At 34.0% G+C, this 21,077-nt stretch overlaps 3 protein-coding genes across 3 annotated transcripts; 1 reads left to right on the forward strand and 2 right to left on the reverse strand.

Moving 5' to 3' along the window:
• Window positions 1-2,327: 2,327 nt before the first annotated feature.
• Window positions 2,328-3,086, reverse strand: LOC106766702. Its single transcript, XM_014651423.2, has one exon. The coding sequence runs from the start codon at window positions 3,027-3,029 to the stop codon at window positions 2,622-2,624; it is 408 nt and encodes a 135-aa protein (XP_014506909.1). The 5' UTR covers window positions 3,030-3,086; the 3' UTR covers window positions 2,328-2,621.
• A 1,193-nt stretch (window positions 3,087-4,279) lies between these two features.
• On the forward strand, window positions 4,280-4,776 carry LOC106766105. The gene is made up of 2 exons (XM_014650864.1): window positions 4,280-4,354; window positions 4,592-4,776. Exons 1-2 carry the CDS (start codon window positions 4,280-4,282, stop codon window positions 4,757-4,759), a joined length of 243 nt encoding a protein of 80 aa, XP_014506350.1. The 3' UTR covers window positions 4,760-4,776.
• A 9,353-nt stretch (window positions 4,777-14,129) lies between these two features.
• On the reverse strand, window positions 14,130-17,673 carry LOC106766106 (cytochrome P450 704C1-like). Its single transcript, XM_022782723.1, has 5 exons — window positions 17,094-17,673; window positions 16,100-16,386; window positions 15,534-15,872; window positions 14,870-15,070; window positions 14,130-14,312 (listed from the first exon to the last, which is right to left on the reverse strand). Exons 1-5 carry the CDS (start codon window positions 17,611-17,613, stop codon window positions 14,130-14,132), a joined length of 1,530 nt encoding a protein of 509 aa, XP_022638444.1. The 5' UTR covers window positions 17,614-17,673.
• Between the last annotated feature and the right edge of the window lie 3,404 nt (window positions 17,674-21,077).

Consider the following 21,077-nt stretch of genomic DNA (forward strand, 5'->3'; position numbering starts at 1 on the left):
TTATTAAAACGTACCAACTGAAAAACAGGCGTACGCGTGTTAACAAACCCCTATATATATATATATATATATATATATATATATATATATATATATATTGTGTTGTTAATAGAAAATAATAAAAACTAAGATTTTTCACGAATAAAAAAATAAAACGTATATAAAAGACTTCGGATTAAAAGTACTTATTAGTTCTTTTAAACTAAATTAACAATCTTAATACGCATATATTTAACGTATATCAAAATGTTTGATTCAGTAACTCAAAGTAAATACGCATATATTTATATTTTTCTATAACTTTGCTATTTTTTTTGTAAGTGATTAATTAAAAGATATAAAAATATCATAATCATATATATATATATATATATATATATATATATATATATATATATATGTTAAAAATAATAGTAAAAGGTTACAGAAAATTTATTTTTAAAAAAATTATTTCATTATTATAAAAGAAATATTTTCTATTTTGTTAAATAAGCAATGAATAAAGTATTTTTACGTGTTAAAATATAAATCAAATTCTAAATAATACAAAAAAAATAGTATATATTACAACAATCAATAATACTGATAAAAATAAAAGATAAAAAATAACATAATAAATAATGATAATATAATTCAATATTATATAATATATAATATTTTCATATAGCATTACCATAAATAACGGTGATAATGACGGACATAATAACGGAGATAATAGAATAGATATTTTCTCTCACTATCAACCTAATAGTATATATGCACATAGTTTTTTTTATTTTACAAATCTCCTGTACTATGTGTCACGTTTGTTAATGTAAACCAGAGCATAGTTTTTGGTCTTGTGTTTATAGAAAACGCACTTGACATGCAGCAAAGGAGAATCCCCCATAAAATGTTTTTTAAGGTTTCATGATATTTTGCAATTCCATGATATTGATAAGTAATCAATAGTAGAAAAATGTTGTTTAACGTCGGTTATTTTAGGCTTTTAACGTCTCATTCAAAGTTGACGTCATAGTCGATGACATCACTGGGATGTCGGACATCCACATAACAGACGTCTATACTGACGTTAGTTAGTGGCAGGACCAACGTCAGTAAACGTCGGCATAGCACTAGTAAAAAATTGGGTTTATACAGCACACATTATGCCACGGTTCACCAGAAACCGCAGCATAATGATGCGCGGTGGCAGTTATGTAAATAAATCTAACTTATATGTCGCGGTTCCCCACTTAACCGCGGCATATACCCTAGTCAACCATCATCTTTGACACCACGTATGCAAAAATATTAAATAACAGGGGAATATGCCGCGGTTCTCTGAGCAACCGCGGCCTATTCCCATGCCAATTTACTGTAGGTGCTGACTGATGGGGAATTTCATAAGTTGCAGGGGATATATGCCGCAATTACCTACAGAACCGCAGCATATACCCCCTGCAACTTCTGAAGTTCCCCAAAAGGCAGTTGAAGAATGGAGAACGTTAGGGAATAGGTCGCAGTTCTCTGGTCAACCGCGGCCTATTCCTTCATCTGAGTAAATTTTAAAAAAATCAGAGAATATGTCGCGGTTGGGCGCTTAACCGCGGCATATAGTGTAAAAAAATTTCAAAAATGCCATTATGGATTATTTTTTTTAAATGAATAGGTCGCGGTTAAGTGTAGAACCGCGACATATGCTACTTTATGTTGCGGTTAAGTGTAGAACTGCGGTAGATTCTCTTTTGAAGGTTAAAAAGACAAAATTCACGAACAGTGTCGTCTCCTTCATCGTGAAACAGAAAACGTTGCCCTCTGAAACCGTCGACGACGCACCACCTTTGCTTCCATTTCCCATCGTTTTGCACCGATTAAACTCAAATTCGTTCCGTTCATTTGCCATTTTCAACGTTGGGGAAGAGTTTTGACCGATCAGAATCGTCAATCTTCCACTTGGAAATCGTGAACTTCTGCTGCCATTCGTCTTACGCTGTGCCATTGTCGCACCGTCCTTCTCGCCGTGCCCATTCCAGGTATTTGATGCCCTTCATCGTTTTTTATTTTTTTCACTATGATTTTTTCGTTTTTTTTTTTTTGCATGATAACAATTACTGTTGTTTGATAATGTAGACATAGAAAATATATTGTTTTGGTAATTTAGAAATAGGTTAAATAGATTCGGTGGTCCCTATTTTTGCTAGTTTTCTTCAAGTAGGTCCCTATATTTTCAAAATGATCAATTTAGTCCCTGATTTTGAAAAATTAAAGCAATTAAATCCATTCCGTTAATTTCTCTGAACGGTGTTAAAAATCGTGTTTGCTGGCAGGAAGATGTGTCATTTTCAAAACACGTATATGTCACTTTATGACATGGACTTAAATTATTTGTTTAAGATTTAAACTGAAAAAAGAAAGTGCTTTTAAGTAAAAGTAAAGTTTAAAGAATTAGGAATATTGGTTTTCCAATAATCAGTCCTTTGCCGATACATCATCATCTGAACAGACAAAAACCCAAATTTGCTTCAGCTGATTCCTCCATTCTCATTCAACACCGGCGGCCCATATCTACCCATCAACCACCAATAATCCCAATAGCCAAACCAGATTATGAAGCTAATATTTCATGAAAACCTTGCTGCTTACTTGCAATCTACCCCGGCCTCCGCAGCACGGCGAGGCTTGTTCTTACGCTGGCTCCCATTCTGCCAGAATCCGGTAGACTTTATTGAATCATCAGGGCTTGACTTTGCTAGGATGCCATTATCGTCTTTCATGGGATCTATCTTTTCTTTAACCTGTGTAGATCTCTTCCTTTTCCTTTTATTTATTGTGATAGGTTGAGTTTTCAACTCATTGGTAGAGCCATTACCCTTGACATTCTCCTCATCTTTCTCTATAATTTCAGTTACTTCCACTTCTTCAATTTCAGCAGTCAGTGGCTTCAGAGGTCTTCCTCTTCTTCTGTAAGCTGGGACTTTATCCTCTTCACTTCCAGGATCCTCAGCCATAACAGATTGCTTCTTCCCTTTTCCTCTGCCTCTACCCATAGCTAAAAGCCCTTGTTGACAAAAATGAACTAAAAATTCTCTACCAAAATTCTCCTATCTTGAATCAATTTTTCGCATAACAAAGACAACCCATTTCACAAAATCAGATAAGAAAATTCCAGAAAGAGGATAAACCCTGATGAAAGCAACGATTTTCTATGAATGGCTTGAAGGAAAGCATAAACTGAAAGGGAAAAAAGGTAAAAAATTTGATCTGGGAAACTTCCAATAGAAATCAAAGAAACCTTTCTTCAATCTCCATTCATCTGGAATTAGATTGATGCCAAGAGAAGGGGGATTTACCTTAGGGTTGAGGGAGTTCAGAAATGGGAGTGGCGGCAACGTCTCTATTTGGTAGCGGTGGGAGCAATGGTCTCCCGGGATCAGGGTTAATGAAGGTAGAGGTTGGACCGTTGTACACAATGCGGCCTCCTCCAATGTGGACAACGACAGCGGCAACGATCGGCCTTGTTGTAGCGGTGAAGACGTGATGCAAAGGAGCATGATGCTCCCCTCTCGCGCGAGAAGAGAAGGAGGGAGAGATTGGAGCGGTTGCCTGTAACGACCTTAACGACGATTAGCGATGCCTGGCTCTCGGCTTGCGGTGCCGGCTTGGCGGAGGCAGCAGTGTGCGTGCAGTGGAGGCCAACCCCTCTCTGGGGATCTCATTCAGAGAAAATGTTAGAATGGGCAGGGGAAACAGAACCCCTAAGTTCTGCTGAGTATCCTTGGGCCAGATCTGCTTCCTTTCACTTTTTTTTTTAAAAAGAAAAAATAACTAATTTCCCAAATTCTTTAAAGCACATGCCTTTTCAATTTAAATCTTAAATAAATAATTTAAGTCCATGTCATAAAATGATTATATGCCACGTGTTCCTGAAAATGACACCTCTTCCTCCCAACAAACACGATTTTAACGCCGTTCAGAGAAGTTAACGGAATGGATTTAATTGCTTCAATTTTTCAAAATCAGGGACCAAATTGATCATTTTGAAAATACAGGGACCTACTTGAAGAAAACCAGCAAAAATAGGGACCACCGAATCTATTTAACCTTTAGAAATATTAGAATTATTATTAGGATTTTTATAATTATTAGAATTATTAAAATATGAAAACATAGAAATTATAGAATTATGATAATTCCTAAACTTAAAATATTTGAGTAATCACTAGGTGAAATTATAATGTTGGTATGTATGAAATTGCAAGTTTGATTTTCAGTAGCTTATTTTATGTAAAATTTAGGAATGGATCGAAATTGGATTAATTTACCACGTATTAGTGCTGAGTACGAGAGAGGTGTAGAGGAATTTATACAATTTGCGGAACATAATGAGGGGAGAAGTGATGATGAAGTGAAGTTTAGATGCCCTTGTGTGAACTGTTTGAATGGGAGAAAGTTGAATGCAACCCAAATTAGAGAACATCTTATATGTGATGGTTTCCTAAGATGTTATACAACATGGATATGGCACGGCGAAGAAATGTACTTTCCGACTGACTCGCAAACTGAAAATGTTACTGACTCCACCATGGAAGAAGATCGACCGGATGAAGACAAATTGGAGGACATGATCCGCGNTGTTGGCGCAAAAATTTTTGCCAAAGCTCATGTGTATGACACGATGTCGACTGATGCGGAAACACCTTTGTATGTCGGTTCAACTAAGTTCACACGTTTGTCAGCTGTGTTAAGGCTCGTGAATTTAAAGGCGAGCAATGGATGAACTGATAAGAGTTTTACAGAATTCATATACACTAATTAATATCAATTGTCTTGTGCAGAGGTTCAAGACTACTACACCAGTTCCTGAGAAGCCACTATCATTCATCAGGAAAGCTGCTGCAAAGTATCTAGTTAGATTATATAATAGTTCTTAGTTGCTAGATTTAAACATTGCATTTGATTAGATTGTATTTTATTAGACTTTGTACTTATGTGATGTTGAAATACATTTGAATATGTTTGATCTGTTCAAATTAAATCTGTATACATGTTTTCATATGCAGGTCTGTTTTTGTGGTATGGGATATCACAAAAACAGACCTGCTATTTAAAAAAAAAGCAGGGGAATATGTTGCGGTTGTTACCACAACCGCGGTATAAAGTAGGGCATATGCCGCGGTTGTTACCACAACCGCGGTAGAAAGTTCCACGTTTCAATTTTAATTTCTTTTTTAAATTAGCCTTTAGGCTGCAGTTGTGGTACGAACCGCGGTCTATTCTTGCCTTTTTACCGCGGTTCCAACCGCGGTATATAATGGTAGGATTTTGGATTTTTTTTTTTAAAAAAAACACAGGTTTAGGCCGCGGGTGTGATAGGAACTGCGGTCTATTCTCCAGACTTTCTACCGCGGTTACAACCGAGGCATAAAGTCTCAGACTTTCTATCGCGGCTGAATATGCCGCGGTTCGGAAACCGCGGCCAAAGGGCCAAAACAACCGCTGTCGTTTCCCCTGACTGCACTAGTGTAGGCCTAACTCCGATGTCTAAAGGCACTATGTAGACGCCGGACTGCGCATTAACCGACGTCTAAGAGCACATAAAGACTTCGAACATGTCACTAACTGACGTCTCATGTCACTATAGACGACGGTGTGTGCATTAACCGACGTCTAATACAGTCGTTGTGTTTTAGTGCAGTTTTGTTCCTGTCTTTGGATAGCCCAGTAACACACTCTTTCTTTGCTAGTTTCCCCCGAAAAAAAGCTTGCGTCTTTTGAATTTCTCATGACATTTCCACCTAAAACCGAACCTGGGTCTTTGCTTAGTTCCATTTTCAACCGCAAGAGAGAAAATTTACGGTGAAACGATAACTAGGCAACGACGACCCAGGGTCGTTTTTGGGTCGAAACGTCACGAGAAATCCAAAAGACGCCGCTTTTTCTGGGAGGCAGCTAGTAAAGGAAGAATGTGGTATTGCGTTACCCCAAGAGAGGAACAAAACTGCACTAAAACACAAAACAAGAAAACAAATTTTATCAGTTGAACCAGAACAAGAAGATAATCGATGAAAGACCGAACAAAGTTTAAACGGTAACCATAAAAAAACACGCACCTGGGATGCAATGCCGTAAGAGAGAAAAAGGAGAGGAGGAAGACGATGATGTTATCAGAAATAATAATGCAATGCCGCAAGAGAGAAAAAGGAGAGGAGCCGCAAGAGAGAAAAAGGAGAGGAGGAAAACGTGATGATATCAGAAACTGCAATGCCACGAAGGGTCTGCGGTTTATTTAAAATGAAATGGGGCGTCGGTTCCAGCAGGGCCTCGATGTCTATAGTCATCGAGACGTCGGCCATATAACCAATTCGACGTCCAAGATAACATTTAAAGTGACTTTTTGAATGCCATTAGACGTTGGTGTCCAGGGGCGCCGACGTCTAAGGCGCTGAATCGATTGACGTTTCATCTCCTGTCAGGGAAGTAGACGACGATTGTAAAGGGGCGCGACATCGGGGCCCTGCTGACAGACGTCGAGGTGCCTCGGATTTTGGTGAACATAATTAATTACAGGTCTATAGACGTCACGTCCCCCGAAAAGCGACGCGACGTCTATGTTGCAGAAATTTTTGTCTTCCCGCCTTCTGGACAGGCTATAGACGTTGGTGATTGACCAATCGACGTCTAAACCCCTGGATATCAGGTGAAGAACATTAATTGCACTCTAATACACGTCGGGCCCCCATCACATTAGACGTCGGTTTAGAACAGAGCTGACATGTATTATATTATAGATGTCACCTCCCCGTGAAACCGATGTCTAGGTACCAACTTATTTACACTAATGTCACCGTGCACTCATATACGTCGGGCTACTCGCTAACCAACGTCATTGTGGTGACGTTAAACAACGTTTTTCCACTAATGAATTTGAAAAAAAAAATAGACTTGTGAACAACTATAACAGTTGGCGGCGACTAACAATGGCGATGACAACGGTGAGGCGTTAGCACTAGGGTTCAAAATAACAGTGTGAACGACAATGAATGACAAAGAAAAGAGAATATATCTCTTTTGCAACTAGGGTTTTTTTTGTTGAAGAGTTTTCTTCTTAGCATTGCTGCCCTTGCTCAGTAGGATTTTCTTATCTATGTCATTCATTGCCTTTTCAAACTATATAGGGTTTTCTTCTCCACCTTTTTTGCCATATATGTTTTGTGCCTACAAACTGTTATACAAAAAGTTGCAGCCATGGATTGCCATGAACCCATATGGTCACGACCATGTTATGATGACAAGTTGCATAATTGTCATCAATGGACTTTTTAACTCATTTATATTTCTATCTGTATGTTTTAAAGTTATTTGTTTAAAGTCAATTTATAATATATAAATAGATGGAAACTTCACCTTATAATTCAAACTTAAAATTGCTTTTTAATCATAGTCAACGTGATGACCTATAAAACTAGAAAGATACCCCCAAAAGAGAAAAAGCTATGAAACTCAATAGGGGATCATCTTTCTTTGGGTTGTTTCTCTTCATATTCAAAATGATACTTATGTCTCAACCCTACATTGATGTTTAGTTCTTCTAAAATGCTTTCTAACTTAATTCGTTTTTGTTTGTTTATTCAACGGATTTTTTTGTTTTATCTAACGTTGGCTTTGTCGTCAACGAAGTGTTTGAGTCATCAACCTCTACTATGGATTAGAATTGTCATGTACTAAATTAAATTTTCTTTGAAAGCCCTGATTAAGAGCTACACTTTTTTCTAAGAGGTTATTTTATTTGGCTCTTCTAAACATTATTTAAGTTAGACAAAATACATTCATTTTTTTTTTCTTTACACATCATTAAAGTATTCAAATAAAGTCACAATGTTTCAAATTTATTTCGATTTCAATCTAAAACATTTAATGACATATTTTAAAAAAATACCTAGAATGTTAAATTTTCTTTTTTAAATTATAAAATATATAAATATAATATATATATATATATATATATATATATATATATATTTATATATATATATTTATTTATTTGTGTGTGCGTGCACGTGTGTAAAAGAAAATTGAAAAATAAAAACTTTTCTTACACACTAAAAAAATCCTATTACGTGAAATCCTTCTTTTATAATAAATAAATGAATTTTTTACATTTTATAATTTCATTATAATATATTCTTTATAAAAAATAACACCATCTTATTCATTTTTTAGCTTTACATATGGATCAACGAAAATGTTCACTAATTTAAAGGTATTTTACTTGTTTCTTTCAACAAATCGGTAATATGATTTTTACAAATCCGTAATATATTTTTTTGAGATGTAAAAATCCCTTTCTTTGCGTAAGAAACTTCAATTTCTAGGAAACATTTCAATTTTTCCAAGGTCATAATTTCAAATTATCTACCTAGACATTAATTGAATCTTTCTTGTTCATGTTCATAATTATCGGTCATAATGATGTCATGTACATAGATTCACAAAATTGTTACTTCCTTTAAAACAGAATGTTTAATAAACAAGGTGCGATCTCCTTGACTATGTTTATATTCATGAGTCATCATGACTATGGTGAACCTCTTAAACCATGCTTTAGGTAATTGATTTAGCCCATACAATATCTACTTTTTAATTTGCATATTGTGTTTTCTTAAATTGGTCTTGTATATCCAGGAGGTACCTCTATGTATATTTCTTTTTCAAAATAATATGATCCTATCTAAGAAAGAGTACGATCGTGTTGGTATTTGAATCTTTAAGATTCACAAAAAACAAAAAATCATAGAAGAATACATAATAAGACAGATATGAGGACATCACAATTTAACAGATTAATAAGTCAGGTGAAGATTTGCTACAAAGATGTTAACCTTCAGAGTTCTAATCCAAGAACGAATATAATCCTCTCTCAAAGAAAGCAAATTCATATAATATGACTCAAAAGTGTTTACATCAATTTTGGTACGTTGTATATAGGCACATAAGTTTAAGAAAACCAATAAACCATAAAATAAAACCCAAAGCCCAAAACACATAAAAATAATAGAAAACAAAAATTACATATGCAGACTTTTGCCTAGCGAGGCTCGCTGTGCAATGAACACAATGGGTTTGCCTAGCAAATTTAACATTCTTCTCATACATGTTCTTCCTCAAGTTCTTCTCATACATGTTCAAGAGATAGTCCTCTATCATACTCTCCTTCTTGAAGAGGATTTGTCCCCAAATTGGTACAACTTGAAGATTCTTTATCAAATCTGCATGTAGAAAATCATTTTTCACATCAAATTACAACAGATTCAAGTCATTGTTTGCTGCCAAGGATAACATAACTCTAACTATGTTCTTTTTTGCAACTAGTGCAAAAGTCTCCAAATAATATACTCTATATGTTTGAGCGAATCCTTTTGCCACCAATGGGTTTATTTCTAGGTGGTAAAGTGACTAGATTTCAAGTATTATTCTTCTTTAATGCCTTTTGTTTCCAAATTCATGGCTTGCTTCAATTTTTTTGTAATGCCTCATATATATACAAGAAGGTATAGTTGTAGTGTTTAGGTTTTATATGTAGGAGAGAAATTTTAAAAGGATAGATAATATGCTAAAGGATAAGAAGGTTTAATCACAACTCTAGCTCCTTTTCTACGGACAATTGGAATATCCAAATTCCTAGATCTCAAAATGGGCCACCCGGTCAGACCCGGCCCGACCTACCACGGGTTGGTCACTTAGTGAGCCAAAAAAATTCGAATCCAGCCCAACCTACCACGAGTTGGTGGGTAAACGGGTTGGCCCACTGGCTCACTTAATTACAATTTTTTTAAAATAAAGAAATTATAAACTTTCTATAATTTAAATCTTAACAAATTTCACTTCCAAATTTCACTCCCAACATGGTGTTTAATTAATTTTTAAAATAGAGAACTTAAATAATTTTTTCAAGCAAAAAATAATGATAAATAATTTTTTTATAAAATTAAAATAAATTTTAATAAAATAAGATTAGACAGGTGGGTTGGTGGGCCAACCCGGCCCACCACGGATTCAACCCGCATGAGCCGTGTTTAAATGACCAGGTTGAAATCTGACCCGCATAAAAAAATACAATTTTTTCAAACCCAACCCGGCCCGAACTCGTGGTGGACCGAGTTGGCCCGCGGACTGTGACCCATTTTGACAGCTCTATGTTTACCTCTTGTAATGGTAACAGGTTGAACTCTTGAATAAGAGTAAATCTTGGAATAACCTTTTTTTGTATAAATGGAATTTTGACTTGATTATGTTTTAGGAAGTTTTTTATTTACCATTCTTTCTCTCTCAACAAGTTCAGTTTCAATAGTATTATTTTATCTTTCAAAAAATATATTTGGAAATGTAAACTTCACATGATCTTCATCTTCCCTAAAATCATCCACCTAAAGATGCAGATGGTTAAAATAGCTAACTTGCTCATTGAAAGTAGCATCCTTTGAAACAAATAATTTCTTGGAAGGAGGTGAAAAACACTTATACCTGTTTTGTGTGATAGAGTACCCTAAGAAAAAACATTTAAGTGCCCTTAGATCATGTTTTCCTCTTTGTTCTTTATGAAAATGGAAAAAAGAAACACAACCAAATATTTTATGAGGAAAACTAAGAGAATGATGTATATGTGAGTAAAAGGAATCAACTATCGCCATTGGACTTTTTAATGGTAAAATAGTAAAGGTAATATGTTAATTAAATAAGTGGCTGTGACAATCCTTCTTTTATAGCTAAATCAACTTTGTTAGTTTAATTTTCAGCTATTTGACTCTTAATTTCTCTCACAATATTAAAATATAAACATTTCATAATAAATAAATGAACTATTGTACATTTTATAATTTCAACATAATATATTCTTTTTCAATAATCACATCATCCTCTTTGTTTCTTAGCTTTACATTTTAGATCAACGAGTGTGTTCGCTAATTTATAGGTCAATTTACCTGTTTCTTTCAACAAATTTGTAGTATACTTTTCTTTAGATGTAAAAATCACTTTCTTTGAGTGACAAACTTCAATTCTTAGGAAACATTTCAATTTTTCTAAGGTCTTAATTTCAAATTTTCTGACTAGACATTAGCTCAATCTTTCTTGTTCATGTTCATCATTATTGGTCACAATAATGTCATCTACATAGACTAACAAAATTGTTATTTTCTTTAAAACATAATAAAGAAGGTGTGATCTCCTTAACTATGTTTATATTAATGAGTCATCATGACTTTGGTGAACCTCTTAAACAATGCTTTAGGTAATTGATTCAACCCATGCGATGTCTATTTTTAGTTTGCATATTGTGTTTGCTTAAATTTGTCTCATATATCCAGGTGGTACCTCTATGTATATTTCTTCTTTAAGATGTTGATATGATCCTATCAAAGAAAGAGTATGATCGTATCTAAATTTAAATTCTCAAGAGTCACAACAAAAATATATCATATAAGAATATGAAATAAGACAAGGATAAGGAAATCACAATTTAACAGATCGATAAGTAAAATGAAGATTCGCTATAAAGATGTTAACCTTCAGAGTTTTAATCAAAGAACCAAGAGAGTAATCTCTCAAAGAATGCAAATGTGTATCATATGACTCAAAAGTGTTTACATCAATTTTTGGTACTCTATATGTAGGCACATAAGTTTAAGAAAACATAGAAACCCTAAAATAAAGCCCAAAGCCCAAAATACATAAAAATAATATAAAACAAAGATTACCAACGGATACTTTCGCCTAGTGAAGTCCGCTCGCCTAGTGAACATAAATTGGTTGGCCTGGACTCACACTTAGATACCCAACACAACCTAGCTCTGTACCTCTTGATGTTTCCATCGACCTTATTTTACTGTATAAATCCATTTTCACCCAATGGGTTCTTTCCAGGTGGTAGAATGACTAGCTTCCAAGTATTATCTTCTCCAATGCCTCTGTTTCCAAATTCATGGCTTGTTTTCATTTTTTGTAATGCCTTAGATATAGAAGATGGTATAGTTGTAGTGTTTAGGTTTTATGTGTAGGAGAAAATTTTTCAAAGGATAGATAATACGTTAAAGGATAAAAAGGTTTAGTCACCACTCTAGTTCCTTTTCTAAGGACAATTGGAATATCTAGATTTTCTATAACGAATTCATCACAAAGAGATTCCCCATGGTTACTAGAAATAGGATTTCCAGGTTCAAATATATTTACCTCTTGTAATGGTAACATATTGAACTCTTGAACATGAGTAAATCCTGTAATATCCTCTCTTTTTTTGTATAAGTGAAATTTTGACTTGATTCTATTTCAGGAAGTTTTTAATTTATCACTCTTTCTCTCTCAACAAGTTCAGATTCAATAGTATTATTTTATCTTTCATAAAATAGATTTACAAATATAAACTTCCTATGATCTTCATCTTCCTTAAAATCGTCCACCTAAAGATGCATATAGTTAAAATAGCTAACTTTTTCATTCAAAGTGACATCCCTTGAAACAAATAATTTCTTGGAAGGAGGGTGAAAAAACTTATACCCTTTTTGTGTGATAGAGTACCCTTAAAAAAAACCATTTAAGTGTCATTGGATCATGTTTTCTCCCTTTATTCTTTATGAAAATGGACAAAAGAAACACAACTAAATATTTTATGAGAAAAACTAAGATAACGATTTATATGTGAGTAAAAAGAATCAACCGCCATTGGATCTTTTAATTATAAAATAGTAAAGGGTAATTTGTTAATTAAATAAATGGCACTGAGAATGACTTTTCCCCAAAATCTTTTTGGAACATTATTTTGAAAGAGGAATATTTTTGTTTGTTCTAAAAGATGTCCATTTTTCTTTTAGTAACTCTATTTTGTTAGAGTGTATAAACATATGATGATTCATGAATTATTCCTTTATTTTGAAAAAAAAAAAAGAGTCTAGTGTATGATTAAAATAATCTTTAGCATTATTAGATTGAAATTTCTTGATAACCAGACCAAATTGATTTTTAATCAATTCCATAACAACATAACTAACCTCATATTTGGTTTTAAAAAGAAAAAACTTTATTATCCATTTACAATCATCAACAAAAGTAATAAATCATTTAACTCTTGAAATATTTGAAACATTAGAGAAATCCCACACATTAGTATAAACTAGATAAAAGGATTAGAACTTATTTTATTGCAAGTAGAGGAAACGGTAGACGTTTGTATTTTGCAAATTCATAAACCTCACAATAAAGATTATGAATATTCAAACTCAAATCTATAAACAAATAAGGAAACAAAAGTTTTATAACATAAAAAGAGGAATGTCGAAGATGATAATGATACAACTGAATTTTTTTTTTATCGCTATGCATTGAGGATTTAGTCATTAAAGAATTACTCATAATAAGCTAGTTCAAGTCTTTCAAATTGTAATGGTCATTTCACTCTTTAACCTGTTCAATCGTCCTTTATGATTTCTTGTCCTACAATATACAATAATTATTATAAAAAATCATAATACAAGAAAGGCCAATGGTAAATTTTTTAATAGATATCTTGTGGACAATATAGGAACATGTAGGACATTTTCCTAGAGTATAGTTGAGTTTACTTGTATATCTCCTTACCTGCTGTAGTTATCATGTTTCCATCAATGAAGAAGATTTTTTATAGAAAATGTGAAAAAGAATTCAAATAATGGTGTCATGTAATGAATGATTCCAAAGTCTAACATCCAATTATTTGTAACAAGTGTATTTGAGATATTATATCCAATAAAAAATGATAACTTATCAAAATATGTCACATACCTATCACTTTTTTTTTTCATGTTACTAAGAAAAGATTTTCATTTTTTAACTCTCACGGTTTAGTTGTGGGACGAATACCTTTTGGTTTTCATGATTAGTAACAAGTAGTTCCAACTCTTTCCCACTCTTTACTTTGGTATTTTCCATGCAACATCCAATATTTATCTTTTATATGATGTGATCGACTTGTTGCAACATGCACCACACACTCCATATTTTTCTTTTCAAATTATGAGAAGAACCTCCTTTCCTCAAATATGTAGCGGTAGTTGTTCATCAACAATCATTGTTGAACTAATTGCAATGATTTAATGCCTTATTTTGCCATGATGTCTTCTTCATAACCTTGGAATTGCACAAAGAGGAAGACCCTTGTCAATGTGAAGCGTAAGCATAACTTTATAAGTCACATTTTGTGTTCCATTTGCAAGTTTGAACTTGAAGAAACGAACAAGAGCCATTGCTATTATTTTCATCTGTCTGTAAGCAAAGTCCTTCCCTAAGCAGATTCTTGGTCCAGCCTGCAATTATTCAAACATCCATAATTATGTCTATAAAATCATAATATGTTATCAAAATTGTTAAGAATTTTATTGAAAAAATCAGCCTAACATATATACTTTTTGGGTTATATTAAAAAATGTTGTTGACATTTCTTTAAGAATATATTTGATCAATTTTCTCAATAAAGAGGTAAAGAAATGAAAACAAAATTAACTCATCCACAAATTAAGATTAACTTACATATGAACTAATACATAGAAACTATTTTATATAATTTCTCAAAATGTTAAGAAGAAATTACTTCATATTTTTGGTAAAAATCTTTAAGATAATTGACCAAGTGTTTCGTCTGTATTAATTTATACACATATTTATTATATAAAATTGGTATTAATATAATTAGAAATTAAACTTAAAACAAAAATCAAAGGATAAAAGTTTCACAATTTAATTATATATAAATGATAACTTTCCTTTTGAGAAAAGCATGTCAATTGCTAGTGTGAATGATGACTCTTTTATGTAAAGAATGAAGAGAACATCTCAATTTATAGGAAAATATAAAGGAACAAACATTGAAAGCTATGAACTTGAATGGAGATTGAGACTCGAAAACTCCATTGTTGAGCCATCTTTCAGGGCGAAATTCCTCAGCATCTTCACCCCAAATGGAGCACATCCGACCCATACCATAGGCCATATAGTAAACTCCATCACCCCTTTTCAGTTTGTGCCCGTCAGGAAGAACATCATCTGTCTCTGTCACTCTCCCATCCTTCAATTTGAATCATCTCAAACACAATCATCAAAATCAACATATGTAACATATTGAATTGAAAATACTATAGAAAATTACTCATAATTTATAATTCATTGTCTTCAGATTTTGGATTAAAAGTTGTGTCGTATTACATTTATATAATCTCTTCTTAATAAACTCCTTCAAGAGAAAAAGGCCTAGTGATATCAGAGTCATAGGTTCGTCTTGGTGATTGAAGATTCAAAAACTTATTATCTTAAAGTTTTGAGTTAAAAATAGTGTTAATTTTTAAGTGGAGTGAACTCAAATCTCATTTATGTAATATCTATCTAATGAATCCTCCACTTAAAAAAAAACTCATCACATAATAATGTATATATTCTACTATGATAGGAAATAAAACATGAAACTAGTACTATAATAGAAATTCTCTAGAGATACAGACTATATGTTTGTGAGAAAGTTTCATAGAAGGTACCACAGGAACTGCAGGGTAAAGTCTCAAGGTTTCTGTCAACGCTGCATGAAGATAATGCATTTTATCAAGGGTGTCATCTGTTATTTTGGCCACAAATTTATCTATGCTTTCCTCACTTTCATGGCTACAAGTCACATCTCTCACTTCTTGTACAATCTTTTCCTCAACAAGAGGGTTCTTGCAGAGCATGTAGAAGAACCATGAAAGAGTGTCTGCACTTGTGTCTTTACCAGCTACCATAAAGTTTAGAATGATGTCTCTCAAATACTGATCAGTCATGGTTTCTTTGTACTTCTTGCTCTCAATCAAAAACCTTGATAGTATGTCCTCTTTAGCATTCTGAAAATCAAAGCAACCTTGGTAATAAGTGACCTTAAAATTCTGATGTATGATGATTTCTACTTTGATTGGTTGAAAATGTAAAAAAGACTGTACCTGTGATTGGTTGAAATTTAAACTATAATATGCCAAATACAATCAATTTTTTACGTATATTATTTATTCAAATGAAACAGAAATCCTTTTGAGGGAAGAACATAATAAGCGAATATTGATATACTGCTTATAGATTCTTGCTGAATTGCCAATTGTGCTTTTCTGGTATTGATTACTTCATGCACAAAACCATCTATTATTCTGATGTTTCTCTTAAGGGTAGCTTCACAACCAATGTTAAGAAACCTCTTGAGCTTCCAGAAAGGATCAACATAGCGCCAATATATCAAAGCATTTGATTCATCAAAGGCTTTCATGAATCTGCTTCCCTCTTTGCTTGATCCCTCCAAGCAATTCAATTCTGCTCCAAACCCAACTTTGAATATTGAGTCCAAAGTGCATCTCATTAGAATGTCCTAGAAAAGTAACAAAACATTGCTTTCAACTGAGATATTATATGATGTTAGTAATTGACAGAAAAAAATTGTTGAAAGTCACACTCGTCCATTCAAAATAAGGACAATGATATTTTGACAACACTTTTTGACAACAGGATAAGTGTCATCATTTTATTGGTCTATTTGAATTTATGTTTAAAAAATATTTAAAACGGACCAATCACAAGCTGCCACGTATGAATTGTAAAAAAATTATTAAAAAAGTGTTGTTAAAAGAAGTTTTTCCTAAAAATAATACCAATTCACACTAATTGGATGCAAATTTCACCGGTGATTAGGTTTGAGATAAGAAAGGAAATTACGTGTATTAACGGTTGCGTTATTTGTCAAACATTGAACTAACTTTGATATCAAAATACTTTTTATAACAAAATACTTTTTATAAGTATTATCCAACCGGTTTGAGTGCATGGGATATAGCTTACCAGATAGTATTTAGACTTCGGACAACAAAGTACAAAGCAGACGGTTGACCTTAATCTCAAGTTCAAAACAAAACAGTTTGAAATACTTGGTAAACTCAATTCATTTACTTTCAAACAAGTGTTAGTGAAAAGCAATTGTCCCAAATAGAACCAAATTGAAGCACCTTAACAAATTCAAAACAAAAAATTCCAATTCTTCCACAATTATATACTAGATTTTAGGAAATAATAACCACTCATTTGCATATCAAAAACTTGACCCTGATGGGAAAGCTCTGAGATAATTCCGACCAACTTGGCAGCATTTCTTCTAAAAACAGAACAACTGAAATCTCTAAGAACCCTTGTGGAGAATTCATAGCTTGCAAGCTTCCTTTGCTGCCTCCACTTGTCACCATCAACTGCAAAAATCCCCTCACCAAAAAGATCAGTCACAATATCCTGGTTATACTTGCCTTTGGAGTACTTATCAAAGTTGGTTTTCAGAATGTGTTCAATATTTCTGGGGTCTGCAGTGTACACCTCGCTTTGATCGGGAGCCAGTAGACGAAAAGTTGGAATCGTCTTGGCCATTTCAGCTTGGTAGTCATGGAGTGTGTTGAAGTAGAAAAGCTGGTTAAACACTGTTCCTTTCACAGGAGCATAATCAGGGTCTCCAATGGATTTTCCCAGAATCGTGGTCAACATGATGAAACAGAAGACTAGGAAGATACCCAGAAGAGAAAAAGCTATGAAACTCAATAGGGTATAGAAAAGATCCATCTTTGTGTGTGCTGTTTCTCTTCGGATACAAAGAGACACTTACGTCTTAACCCTGCAGTGATGTTTTGGTTCTTCTAAAATCCTTTCTAAGAATTATTTTTTCTGGTTGTTTATTCGACATTGTTATTCAAACGTTTGTCTTGTCGTCAACGTATACTATGGAGTGGTTGAGTGATCAACCTGAACTATGGATTAAAATTGACATTTACTAAATTAAATTCTTTGAAAGCCTTAATTGAAAGCTACTTTCTTCTAATATTTTTTTATTTAGCTATTTTAAAGATTATATTGAGAAAAAAAAAACATTACCATTTCTTTTAGTTAGACAGCATATTAAAGTTTGTTATTCGGAGAATTACTGTTAAATACAGTAATTACACCATTATTAATTAGCTTTTTGTTAAGATTTGGTATCTTTTGTATCCCCTGACTCTTGACCCCAAGAACTCTATAAATAGAGTTCTTTTTTCTTCATAACACTGAGTCAAACATTACATATTACTACCATTGTACATGTTACTTGATTTTCTCTAAAACTTTAAATAAAAAGTTACTTTTCACTAACCTCAGACGCTCCTCTTTCTTTTTCTCTTCATCGGTGTTCTCTTTTCTTCATCATACACGGAGATTGCCTCTTGCAGAGAAGCCTCTAAGCAAAGCTTCTTCTCTTTGTTGTGAAACCAACTTTTCTCTCTCTTGCGCGTCCTCTAACAGAGGAAAGTTCTCGAGAAAGTGAGGCTTTTCTCACTTATCCGTTCTTCAGCATCAGATATTGGGCCTAGACTTGGGTCGGCCCAATTCTTTTATGGTATCAAGAGCTAATCATCATTTCCGCTGTTCAATCTTCCATTCTTGATGCTTGTTTGATCTTCTTGAAGTGTTCTTGATTCAGATCAAGATGACAGAGGAACAACCCAATCCTGCTAACAATCCCACCAGCCCCTTCTACTACATCCTGGGGAGAATCCAGGCTTAACATTGATTTCTCAAGTCCTAAATGAAACCAACTACTCTTCTTGGAGTAGAAGTATGAGAAGAGCACTCCTTTCAAAGAACAAAGTAAAATTCATTGATGGGTCAATCAAGAAACCCAAAAGAGATGAAGATCGGTTTGATTCATGGAAAAGATGCAATATGATGGTGCTCTCATGGATTATTAAAACACTCTCTCCCTAAATTGCAGAAAGTGTGATATATGTTGAAGAGGCAAAAGAATTGTGGGATGAGTTAAGAGAAAGATTCTCTAAGGGAGATTATTTTAAAATTTCTGATCTTCTTCAAGATATCCACTCAATCAAACAAGGGGAAAGGAGTGTCAACCAGTTTTTTACTGATCTAAAAATTCTTTGGGAGGAATTGGAGTCCCTTAGACCCATACCTAACTACACTTGCACAGTTCCCTGCAGCTGTGAACTCTCCAAGATTTTTCTCAAGTACAGAGAAGTTGAACATGTCATTTGCTTCTTGAAAGGACTCAATGACACTTACAACACTGTTCGTACCCAAATCCTTCTAATGGAACCCCTCCCAAATATAAATCGTGTCTTTTCTCTTATTATATAGCAAGAAAGGCAAGAAAGATCTGACATTTCCCATACTCAACTTGCTGAAACAACAAAAGTTCTTGCCACTGTCAATAACAGAGGCAGCAATTGGAGGGGAGACCAGAACTGGAAAAATCAGGGTCGTGGCTCTGGACAAGGAAGAGGCAGAGGCAGAAATGCCAACTATGGGAAACAATGCTCATACTACAACAAAATGAATCACACTGTGGATGAATGCTACTCTAAGCATGACTATCCACCTTGGTATAAAAAGACTGACGGGAATACTGAAGTGAGGAGAGGCTGGAATTCAGCCAATGCTTGCCAGAACACTATTAGACAAGAGACAGATCAGAAGAACAACACAAGTATTGCCTTCAATTCATTGACACCTGAACAAAAGCAGAAGCTTCTCAAGATGATTGAGAAAGCTGACGAGCCTAGCCATAATATCGATCACATGCAGAGCAATAATAAAGAAGGAGATCCAGGTAATTTCTCTTAGATTATTAATACTGGGGCCACTGACCATGTGACCCATGAAAAAGAAAATTTTATAACTTTCTATAAAATTAAACTCATCACTGTTAGGTTGCCTAATAATACTGTTATTATAGCTAAACATGTAGGAACAGTCCAATTTTCTAGAGATTTAGTCCTTTTTAATGTTTTATACATTTCTGATTTTTCATTCAATCTAATTTATGTTCAAAGTCTTACAAAAGACTTAAATTGCAATCTAATTTTTTCTTCTAAGCATTGTCAGATAAGGGAGAATTCTACATTGAATATGGTTGGGTGTGCTAACCCTTACAAAGCCCTCTACTACCTACAATATTTTCCCAGTCCTGATCAAAATTTTGTTTCCAAATCTGCTTTATCTTTTAAACATGTTGACATAAATTTGTGGCACTATAGGTTAGGCCATCCACGACATAAAATTGTAAAACAGATATGTGAGCACTTTCCTTATGTGCAAATGAATACCAATATTGTTTGTGATGTTTGTCACTATGTCAAACAACATAAATTGCCCTTTCCTATAAGTGTTTCTTTATCTGCTTAATGTTTTGATCTTATTCATTGTGATATATGGGGAACACTTTCTGTTTCTTCTATTCATGGGCACAAATACCTCCTTACTATTGTAGATGATTATAGCTGACACACGTGGATATTTTTAATGAATAATAAAGGGCAGACTAGAAGTCTGCTGCAGAATTTTGTTATTAAAATTCAGAATCAATTTGGTAACATGATTAAGACCATTAGGTCTGATAATGGCCCTGAATTCAACTGTACTAATTTGTATGATTCCTATGGGATCAATCACCAAACTAGCTGTGTTGAGACTCCTGAACAAAATTCTGTGGTGGAGCGCAAGCACTAACATATTCTTAATGTGACTCGTAGTCTTATGTTTCAATCCAATTTACTCAATGCTTATTGGTCATATGCTGTCAGCCATGTTGTTTACCTCATAAGCAGGTTGCCCTCTCCCATACTTAATGGGAAAACCCCACATGATCTCATTTATAATGCTCCTCCCACTTATCTAAGTCTAAAAACCTTTGGTTGCCTATGTTTTGCTTCCACCCTTGAGGGTGGCAGAAATAAGCTTGAGCCAAGAGCTAGGAAGTGCATCTTCCTCGGGTACAAGAGTGGAGTTAAGGGGTATATTGTCCTTGACATTCACACTAGAGAATTGTTCATAAGCAGGAATGTGGCTCGCTGGACTTGGGCCCGTTTCTGATGCGCTCCTCACCTATATATACCCCTATTGCGAATTCAGAATCATTCTTTTGACAGGGGAGAACGACCAAACCTAATTTTGCTCTCTAGAGAGGATCTCTTGGATGCTTAGGCTCCTTTTCATCTTTTCTAGGGTTTGCTTTTCCATTCTTCTTCCATTTTTCATCT

The sequence above is a fragment of the Vigna radiata genome, chromosome 7 (genome assembly GCF_000741045.1).
Source record: "Vigna radiata var. radiata cultivar VC1973A chromosome 7, Vradiata_ver6, whole genome shotgun sequence".
Classification (NCBI taxonomy): Eukaryota; Viridiplantae; Streptophyta; class Magnoliopsida; order Fabales; family Fabaceae; genus Vigna; species Vigna radiata.

Excerpts from the sequence above, each read along its gene's own strand:
- LOC106766702 (XM_014651423.2), bottom strand. The coding sequence starts at position 3,029 with ATGGGTAGAGGCAGAGGAAAAGGGAAGAAGCAATCTGTTATGGCTGAG.
- LOC106766106 (XM_022782723.1), bottom strand. The coding sequence starts at position 17,613 with ATGGATCTTTTCTATACCCTATTGAGTTTCATAGCTTTTTCTCTTCTG. Across the intron at positions 16,387-17,093 it reads GGGTCAAGTTTTTGATATGC|AGGACATTCTAATGAGATGC; the intron begins AAATGAGTGGTT and ends TGTTACTTTTCT. Across the intron at positions 14,313-14,869 it reads TCAAGTTCATAGCTTTCAAT|GCTGGACCAAGAATCTGCTT; the intron begins GTTTGTTCCTTT and ends GAATAATTGCAG.